General features: G+C 39.2%; 1 protein-coding gene across 1 annotated transcript; it reads left to right on the plus strand.

Annotated features, from left to right (window-relative positions):
• Positions 1 to 1,647: 1,647 nt before the first annotated feature.
• LOC125178935 lies at positions 1,648 to 3,192 on the plus strand. Its single transcript, XM_047883837.1, has 2 exons — positions 1,648 to 1,775; positions 2,148 to 3,192. Exons 1-2 carry the CDS (start codon positions 1,648 to 1,650, stop codon positions 3,091 to 3,093), a joined length of 1,074 nt encoding a protein of 357 aa, XP_047739793.1. The 3' UTR covers positions 3,094 to 3,192.
• The last annotated feature ends 7,839 nt before the right edge of the window (positions 3,193 to 11,031 follow it).

Genomic DNA, 11,031 nt, shown 5'->3' on the forward strand with positions numbered 1-11,031 from the left:
TTATCTCATGAGATCTTTGTAATTTTTATATCATTCGGTAGTAGTGTTGAGCAGCACGCCGAGCTCTGCGCCGTGACAGCGCCCAGTGAAATTTTACAGACGCGGCAGCTTCTGATTTGGATTACCAGAAGCTGGGGCGACCCTAAATTTTGTTAGAGCGGGCAACCGCACTGCAGATTCTTGGCCAATCCTGAGCAGCATTTGCACTAGCCAGGATCTGAAGGTGAAGTATACATTAGAAAAACTCATGAAATTCAAATTCGTTTGCAATTATAAACGAATTTTTGCCTAACGTCCAGTTATTTATAAGCTTCAATTGAAATAAATACGGTGATTTATTATTCATTTGCAGTTAAAGTTATTGTTAAATTCTAAAGTAAATTTCGTGCAGAAACTAACTCAATCTACTCTGCTTGCCTAACCTGTCGCGAATGTTATCCAAACTTTCATGTCGTATCTAAAAAAGATGTCGTGAACTATACAGCTTTGTTTTATCAAATGTTTTATCAAATGTTTTATCAAATGAATTGTTTTTATTTTTATCATGCCATCGAGACGAGAAATGTCTCAGAATAGATTTGTGAATTGGGACAATAATCGTGTCCCGATATTATGGAACATTGCAAAACATTATGAAACGAGGCGTAAGATAACAATACCGAGATATTACAATAAAGGATCATCAAATTTACCACGATAAGTTCGCGGATTTGATGATATTTGGCTCACAGAACAACCAGGCACTTACGTTATGAGATGTTTTTGAATATGTTTTTTCATGGCAAAGTAAATTTGGTGTTATGCTTTAAATTATGACGTACAACATTATTTTGGAAATCTTTATATTATTATAATCGTACGCGTTAAGTCCGCGTTCCTCTTATCGTAATGGTGACACGATGCCAGTTGTGTATATTCATATATCTGCATGACACATATTCAGTTATACTACATCTTATTTAACAGTGATAAGTCATTAAATATTTGCTGAAATATTCGACCACGATAATATTTGTATTTCCTCACACCAATCGAGCTTTGAACTTCGAACCGATCGTCGTATAGGCGGCCAAACACTCAAAAGAAATGTTAGTTTTTTGTCTAAATATCGATGCACTCTTTGTACTTGTGCGGGCTGTCCTGACCAAGTTTGTGTCGGCTGAATGATGTATTAGTGCTACGTCAGTTGTCTGCCCGCGCTGTGAATGATAAACTGCGTCAGTATTTGGACAAAATGATCCACTCATTCAGGCTTTTCGTTCATGGAAAAGAGTGGAAGAATTTTGTGTTTACGGAAATTCGTATTTGACACGATTCTTCTAGCTAACTAATTTTATTGAAAAACTGACTTGTCAGTATTTCAGATTTTTCTGAAATTAAGGAAGTTTAAAAAAAAATGTTTGAGTTCTTCGATGCTGAGCGTATTAATTCGTATTAAAGATAAATAAATAAAGATGCTCTGATAAAGATGCTGTCGAGTGAGCTCAGGGTGAGCAGTGCCGGCATGAGTGGATGAACTTTAAGATATTCGTGTGAATTCCACTAAAAAGGGATAAATTTTAAGGGATTTTATGTGAATTACATGCCAATGATATTAGTAGCCATGTCACGCTCATCGCATCCTAACGGTTCTTCTTGACACACATAATGACGGCTGCCGAATACAAATTATTTGAGTCACTCCTCCACCAGCCGCTGGGGTGGGTGGGGTATATAAGGAGCCCTGAGACGTGGGTGCTCAGTTGTCCGGCAGCCGCCGTGGAGTTCTGGTTGAGGTATGCTCGGAGTGCGTGCAGCTGGTGATCAGTTGTGACTACTTTCAAAGATTTGCCGAATGTTGGAAAATTTTTGACGTTCACTATCAATTTTCAAAAAAATTTATCGCGCTGCTAAAAGAATATGAGGTGACGTATGAAACACAGACTTTGAACTCTATCATGCATTTAACGATTGAGATAAATATATATTGGGATTAACTTCAAATTATTCGAAATTTGGCATCGAATGTCTTTTTAACTGAAACTCACGATCTTTGGTTTTAATTTTATCGTTGTTTATATTACGGCTGTTTTTATGCTTCTGATAATGATAACAATTCTCTAATGCTTATCATTAGCATTATTAGATAATAAAACATCGTTTTGCAGCCCACTGGAAAATACAGACCTCGTCGACCGACCCAACCGCGGGCCAGTGGGCTGCGACAAGCCCACCCGATCAGCAGGCTGCGACAAGCCCACCCGACCAGTGGGCTGCGACGAGCCCACCCGACCAGTGGGCTGCGACAAGCACACCCGACCAGTGGGCTGCGACAAGCCCACCCGACCAGTGGGCTGCGACAAGCCCACCCGACCAGTGGGCCACGACAAGCCCACCGGGTCAGTGGGCTGCGACAAGCCCACCCGACCAGTGGGCTGCGACAAGCCCACCCGACCAGTGGGCTGCGACAAGCCCACCCGACCAGTGGACTGCAACAAGCCCACCGGGCCAGTGGGCTGCGACAAGCCCACCCGACCAGTGGGCTGCGACAAGCCCACCGGGCTGGTCTTCTTCGACTGGAAGGCCGCGGAAGCCCAGTGGGCGAGGGACGCAGCGAGGGCAGGAGGGCTGCGCTTCCCTCTTCCCCCCGCCCTCTTGCGGCGGTGGGCGTGTGAGCTGACAGCCCTCAGAGGGGGGCGCCTCCGCCCCCCGCTGCCAGGGGGAACTGGCTCTGCTGCAGCTTCAACAAATGCATCAACAGCTGCATCAACAGCTGCATCAACCTCTGCATTAGATGCTACATCAGCATCTGTATCAACATCTGCATCAATAGCCACATCAACAGCTGCGTCAACAGCTTCAAAAACATCAACATCAACACTAAAATCGAGACTAAAGACTAAATTCAAAATGAAAGTTTGGCCAAAGCCACCAACTGATGGAACGTCGGATAAAATTTCAATTTCATCCAAAAATTCTAAGGCAGACAGAATTTCTTTAAAGGATAGAATGGACAGAACGGATCAAATGGACAGAACGGATAGAGCATCCTTGTACAGACAAATATATTTTGATGAATCGATATTGATTCGCGAAAGTGAAGTTGATGGATGAATTTTTACTTCATAAATATACTAAGAATTTATGACTTACTGTGATTCATTTTCGATTTATTTCAGTGAAAATTATTTCTTATTCTATTAGCGTTTGAACTTTGCGGAAGTTCTCATTAATAATATTGCTCATTATTTAATTATTGTGTTGTAAAAAATTTATTAAAGTCAATTATTTTTATGATTTTTTCTAAAGCCTGCGGTATAATTTATCATTAACGATAGTAATTATTAATAAATATTGCCGCCATAATAAACTATGCATAGAAATGGCGAAGATATATTTTTGATGTGCCAAATCTTGAGTTCTGAATCGTGGGTTCAAGTCACATGTTTTAGGGCTGAACTTACGAGAAAGTTACGAGTTCTAGGGCCGAACTTACGAGAAAGTTACGAGTTCTGAGGCCGTACTTACGAGAAAGTTACGAGTTCTAGGGCCGTACTTACGAGAAAGTTACGAGTTCTGAGGCCGTACTTACGAGAAAGTTACGAGTTCTAGGGCCGTACTTACGAGAAAGTTACGAGTTTTGGGGCCGTATTTACGAGAAAGTTACGAGTTCTGGGGCCGTACTTACGAGAAAGTTACGAGCTCTGGGGCCGTACTTACGAGAAAGTTACGAGTTCTGGGAGGCCGTACTTACGAGAAAGTTACGAGTTCTGAGGCCGTACTTACGAGAAAGTTACGAGTTCTGGGGCCGTGCTTACGAGAAAGTTACGAGTTCTGGGGCCGTACTTACGAGAAAGTTACGAGTTCTGAGGCCGTACTTACGAGAAAGTTACGAGTTCTGATGCCGCACTTACGAGAAAGCTACGAGTTCTGTGTCCGTACTTACGAGAAAATTACGAATTCTGGGGCCGTACTTACGACAAAGTTGCGAGTTCTTGGGCCGTACTTACGAGAAAGTTACGAGTTCTGGGCCGTACTATTAAAAATATTAATTTTACTCCGACGGTTAATGTTAATGAAGTGATGCCCGACTGTGATAATGATGTTTGACTGTGATAGTGATACGTGACTGTGATGATGATACATACACTTGTACAACAAGTAAGAAATACTGTTATGAAAAAAATATATACTTTAATCGTAATCAAAGGACCACTAAATGTATAAACTTGGCATTATAGATACAAAATACTAGTAGCGGCTTGACCGTCCTATACACGTGAAATAAATTATATTTCAATACTGACCACTTTGTTCGGTAAATACGAAATCACAATAACAGTTTAATTGATTCCTATTTATGCACAATTATAGCCAGTCATTTAACTTAATAAGAGTTTATTTATCCGAAGTATAAATTAGTTGTGTAAATCACCATTAAAGGCAGTACTTGTCAGCTATACTAAAGTCACTAAGATGCGCTACAGTAAGTTGACAATGCCGTTACATGGGTTGCTCACTGTATAACCACTGACTTCCAACTGACGTGTCGCGGTCGATCCCAATAACTGTTGTCGCCTCCCATTCAGTGCCTTCTGGAACTTATTTTACATCCTTACATCTTTCACCAGCATCTCTGTCAGCAGCATCTCTGCCAGCAGCATCTCTGCCAGAAGCATCTCTGCCAGTAGCATCTCTGCCAGCAGCATCTCTGCCAGCAGCATCTCTGCCAGCAGCATCTCTGTCAGCAGCATCTCTGCCACCAGCATCTCTGTCAGCAGCATCTCTGCCAGCAGCATCTCTACCACCAGCATCTCTGCCACCAGCATCTCTGTCAGCAGCATCTCTGTCAGNCCACTTCAAGGTTGTACAGTTTCTCAATGTATGGTAATGAAGAGACTTTATGGCGCTTCAGAGGCGCTGAGCGGTGAATGTTTTGAAATTTGAGATTTGTTTGAGCGGTGAGATTTGTTTTGTTTGTGTTTATGACGGGGAACTCATTTGTGTGTCGTTTCTGACAAGCACGCTTGTCCACGAATCCATCGTCGTATAAATCAATAGCATCCTTCAACACATGCTTGATACGATGATCCTCCGTATCTTGCGAGAGCTTCTTGACATCATTCATGACATTCCTGATAATTTTTTGCCTCGAGTGTCAACTTGGTTCCACAGAACAGGACCAATCGTTACCAACAGTTCACAAAAAAATTTCTGCCTTTCCCGAGCGAGGAATATCTGCCGCAAAATCTCGCAAATTTGTTAGCATGATTTTAGGACAAAGCATTCCCTGCTTGTAGAGTTCTCCTACAAACGTTATCATTCCAACAGCCCTGTGCAGCGCAAGCTTATCCAAAGTCTTAAGTTGTTCTTCAGCGTTCCTTTTCTTTTCTTCACACGTTGAATCGTCAATTTCCTTCAGCAAATTCTCTCGTTGAAGGATCATCCTGTCAAAAAAATATTTTTTATATAAACATCCTGTCAAAAAAATATTTTTTGTGCTCAAGTTCGAGTTTAGTCTTTTTATCAGCATCAGTGCATTTCGAAATGCGTTCCAAGGACTTCTGAATTTCCATCTGTCGCTGGTTTTCTTTTATGTGTCTCATTTTGAATTCATGTTTCCATATTGAAAGGAGACAATTGCGGTGCATAGCTATTTGGACAAAATCTCAGCCATTTGTTTGAGTGTACAAACAATAGAATTATTGAAGTAATGTTTTGATTATTTTGATCGTTGTAGAAGTTTTCAGTGTGGGCTAATTCGTGAAATTTGTCAAAATACTTTGTTTCCAGACAATAGCTTGATTTTAAATCAATGAATCAATAAACACATTTCAAATTATTTGAATAAAGACAGTCACTTATCGCGTCGGGTTATTGCATATAGGGGCTGTTGGGGCGCGTATTCAGGATACTTATCGTGTCGGGATATTGTATATTGGGGCTGTTGGGGCGCGTATCCAGGATACTTATCGTGCCGAGATATTGTATGTAGGGGTATATTTATTGTATATATATTATCGCGCCGATATGTTACCTGCACCTTAACATGTATTTTGTGGGAGAATATGTGGGGATTGGAGGAATTAGAATGAAGGCAAGGATTGGAGAAAATTATCGGAGGAAAGGGAAGAAAGAGTCGGAGAAAAGGGTCGGAGGAAATTAATAAAAGGATTGCAGAAAAGGGATGATAGGGAGGGAAGGATTTGAAGGAAGGGAAGAAAGGGAGCAAAGGATTAAAAGGAAGGGAGAACAGAATTGTAGGCAATGATTGGAGGAAAGGATATTAGGGATTGAAGGAAAGGGAGAAGAGAATTGGTGGAAGGGGAGGCAAGGATTGGTGGAAAGGGAAGAAAAAATTGGAGGAAATGGAGTAAAAGTTTGGAGCTCTGTGTATAAAAGAAAGAAAGTAGCTCTGTGTATCAAAATTTCACAGCTACAGTCCGAGTTGTGGCAACTGGGTCTGCCAAAAGGCTTACCGTGCTTGGTCGTCGCTGAGTTAATCGTTTCCAGACCGCAGAGCTTCGAGTTCGTCACGTATGGACCATCTCGGTACTTGTAGCCGAAATTTCGGCGCTGGTTTTGAAACTTGTCTTCGGAAAGTTGGTAGCCCGAGTTGTAGGTTGGTTGGTTCTGAATGCATTGTTTGGCTACGAATCCATTGTCGTATAAATCGATCGCCTTCATTAACATGAACTTGATGCGACGATCTTCCACAACTTGTAAGTGCTTCTTGACATCATTCATGCAATTCTCGATGAGATTCATGCCTTCGTCGTCAACTTGGGACCAGAAAAATGGACCGATCAGTACGAGAAGTTTGTAGAAACTTTTGACTTTTTCAGGACAATGAATATTAGCTGCCAAGTCTTGCAGAATTTAAAGCATTATTTCATCACAGAGTATATCCTGCTTGTACAGTTCTCCCACAAACGTGATGAGACCAACAGACTCGAGCAACGCTGGTACATCCGAAGCCTTAGGGTGACCGCCATAACTCTTTTTACAGTCTCCAGTTACATCTTCATTAGTTTCCACCAGCAGTTTAGTCTCTTCATCATACTGGTTTCCACATTCTATATGGAACTTAGTTTTCTGATCTTGATCAATGCATTTCCAAACCTGATCCGAGAACATTGCCTTTTTGTGAGTGTGAAATCTGGGCTTCTTTCCGAACTCTCGTTGGCATTTTTCCAAGATGGCCGCCTTGAAAGACGCTGCTTCTGGACTTGAACCTAAGGGGTTGCTCATGTGCACCACATATTTACATACCTTCGCGTACTCTAGTGAGTAACATTCTTTAGTAGCCGCTATGTTAAAAATTAGGTCCACTATCGACGTCATGTGCTAGCTGTTCATTATAATGGCATCGCTGAAGTAATCTTTTAACTGTTTGTGGTTTCTCGGAGTAACCTGATTCATAAGTCGCCGAACCGACCTGATGGCTTCAGCTTCTTTTTCAAGAGAGCCTGGAGGGAGAGGAACCCAAACTTTGGCGGTAGTTTTAAAGCTCATTTTTACGGGTCGCGGTTGAACTTTAAATAAAGGCAATTCAGTTCAACTTTACGGTTGAACTCTGTAAAGAGAGGCAATTCAGGTTTAGATTTCAACATAAACTTAATATCTTCTCCAGCCTTAACTTCTTCATTGAATGTCTTTGGGGGGGTTGGTTATTTTATTTTAGAAATGTCTTACCTAAACATTTTCCCTGGTGTCACCACTAGTCAAAATAACCATGAGATTTGTTTTGTTTGTGTTTATGACGGAGAACTCATTTGACATATATAATAATAGTAATAATAATATGGGTTTAAAAATTACTTTTTAAAGCAAAACTCTTTTTAAAGACAACACTTCTAAAGAGGACAGTGTCTCCGATTTATACATGTACAATGAAGTTAGTGTATTTTTAAATATATAAATATATTCTTAATTTTTGTTTATAATATTAAAAAAGTTTTAATTTGTAAAATTATTTATTCTGTCAATTGATTCAAGCATTGTCTCTGACTTTACGCAAGTTTGCAAAATTTCAGATCGATTGAATTAAGAGGTAGAAGTATGTTTAATATCGCTTATAAAATTTGTAGCAGACAAACAAACAAAGAACAAGAAGTGAAGTTAAAGAGAAGCGTTGTAATAGTAATAATATTCGAATTTCAATACTACTAATAATAATAACAACAATATTAACGATAATAATAATAATAATCAATATTTCAATAATATTCACTTCTACGTAAAGGGGAACTTTACTCTTTCTTATATGTACTATTTGCCCTCGTATGCTGCTGTGCAATACAATTAAATTTTTCGTCACAGGAAAAAATGGCTAGAAAAATTCCCTCAATATAATGAGTTTAAAAGATCTTTTATTTGAACATTTTATGCTATTTTGTTTTAGTGACATGAACAACAGATATGATGAAGCCCTTGTAATATTATTATGAAAAACATCACACGTGGCATCAAACGCATCAAGTTTTATAAATAAATCTATAGTGAAATTAAAATTAAAATCAATCCACATTATGTAAATGCCGGTGTAAAAAATATTTACGAACACAGGAGCAGTCGAAGAGTTTCACCATCGAATGAATGTTGAACACCAAGAACTAAACACCTCATCTCCAAGACCACTTGGAACGCACTGAGATTCTAAGCAGGGCTCCGAGCGCTGGGTTTTTCCACCCAGATCTGGTTTTTTTGGCCGTCACCTGGGTGTCTGGGTGTATTTTTTTTAAATGCCAAAATCTGGGTTTTTTCGTTAAGTAAGTTTATTTTAGCTAATAATTTAATTGAAATATTATCAATGACCTAAATTTGATTATGCAGTCAATACAAAACAAATGGAGCGACGCTCCAACCGTCAGACTGTACCTATATTTCCTAGCTGGCAGTCGTTGGTGGTTTAGAGTCTATATATATAATATATAGCGGCGCGCGGAGGAATCGGGTATTGAACGGGTTCATTATTTCTGAAAATAGTGTCAGCGCCGATCAAGATAATTGCCAGATGTCAGTAAAAGAAAAAGGCCAAAACCGGCTAAAATTCAATATTTATTAGGTCATTTGTCAATATTTATTAGGTCATTTGTAATTTTCACATATCAGATTCAAATTTTCTTATACTTATACATTAAAAAATGCACTAAGTTTGTGGCCAGCATAAACTTTTGCCAGAGAGCGAAATTTAAAAAAGGCAAAAAATGGCAAATTTGGCTGGTGAATTCCCATCTCGTAACCTTGCCACCCAACAATCGTTTCAAGCGTCATCTCCCAAAATAAACTCACTTCATAACACGATTTATTTAATATAAAATATATCATATGCAGAAAAGGATTCGTATTAATTTTGTTTCATTTGCATTTATTTAAATATCATACTTAATCATTTAAAACCATGTTTTTCATGTATCTACAGCATTTTTAATAATATCTGATTTGATTTGCTGTATTTTTACATGATAAATATTAGTAACAACTATGTTTTAATTAAAACTGAGGATCTAACGATCTTTAGTTCCCATCAATTGATTTTAATTTCAACGTTACATTATAAGATTGTATTGCCTATGTGCAATGTCTACTACAGGATGATTCACAAAAACTTCCTGTTTTGTATATCGCGATAAGAACTCAGATCTAACTAGGGAAGAATGAAAATAAAACAAATAAAAAACTTTTAAAAACCACGTTTTCTTAACGGACAAAAAAGAAAAACATTTACTCTTACATAACATTTAAGTTATGTAAAATGTTATGTAATGTTATGTAATTGTAAATGTTTTTCTTTTTTGTCCGTTAAGAAAACATGGTTTTTAAAAGTTTTTTATTTGTTTTATTTCACTGTTTTTAGTTTTGTAAAAAACAGAAAAACGTGGTTTTTTAAATATATTTTTTATATATATTTATTTTCTACTTTTTAGTTAGCAATTTTAGCAATACAAATCAATTTCCAGGGTTGGCAAGTGTGGATGTTCGAGAAAAAACTCAATTCCAAACCGTGAGGTGGTCACCAGCCTCGTCTGTTGAGGTAATCACCAGCCTCGTCTGTAGAGGTGATCACCAGCCTCGTCAGTTGAGGTGGTCACCAGCCTCGTCTGTTGCGGTGGTCACCAGCCTCGTCTGTTGAGGTGATCACCAGCCTCGTCTGTTGATGTGGTCACCAGCCTCGTCTGTTGATGTGGTCACCAGCCTCGTCTGTTGAGCAGCCTCGTCTGTTGAGGTGGTCACCAGCCTCATCTGTTGCGGTGGTCACCAGCCTCGTCTGTTGAGGTGTTCACCAGCCTCGTCTGTTGCGGTGGTCACCAGCTTCGTCTGTTGAGGTGGTCACCAGCCTCGTCTGTTGAGGTGGTCACCAGCCTCGTCTGTTGAGGTGATCACCAGCCTCGTCTGTTGAGGTGATCACCAGCCTCGTCTGTTGAGGTAATCTGAGGTCTCGTAAACGTGAACATTTCTTCCTCGTATACGAATTTTGTTCAAATACATTGTTCACAACAAATGTATATGAAACTCGTATTTGAACAACAAATGTTCAAATACAAGTTTTGAACATTTGTTCAAAAGTTACATTTAAACCTCTCATTTATTTCCTATCCTGAATGGCATTTTCGTTTATTTGTTTCACTTCACTCATTCGTTGCTGATCTTTGTATTAGCAATTGATATCACTTGTTTGCCTAAATCGCAAATTAACTAAGAATTCAGAAGCGACGAATAGTTCACAAAAATTAATATCTTAATAGAAAACGTTTCGGAGACCAGCTCCATCGTCAGTTTGTGATTCTAAATTCTACGAACTGACGATGGAGAAACGTTTTCTATAACGATATGAATTTTTGTGGACCATTCTTTGCTTTTAAATTCTTTTCATTCTTTGTATTGGAACATAACGAGCAAATTTGATCTTAATGCAGCCTTGGGAGAATGTATGGTTAGGATAATGCAGGGTTAGGATAATGCAGGGTTGGGATAATGCAGGGTTAAGATAATGCAGGGTTAGTAATGCAGTGTTAGGATAATGCAGGGTTAGGATAATGCAGGGTTAGG

The sequence above is a fragment of the Hyalella azteca genome, unplaced genomic scaffold (assembly GCF_000764305.2).
Source record: "Hyalella azteca isolate HAZT.00-mixed unplaced genomic scaffold, Hazt_2.0.2 contig13788, whole genome shotgun sequence".
NCBI classification, from domain to species: domain Eukaryota; kingdom Metazoa; phylum Arthropoda; class Malacostraca; order Amphipoda; family Hyalellidae; genus Hyalella; species Hyalella azteca.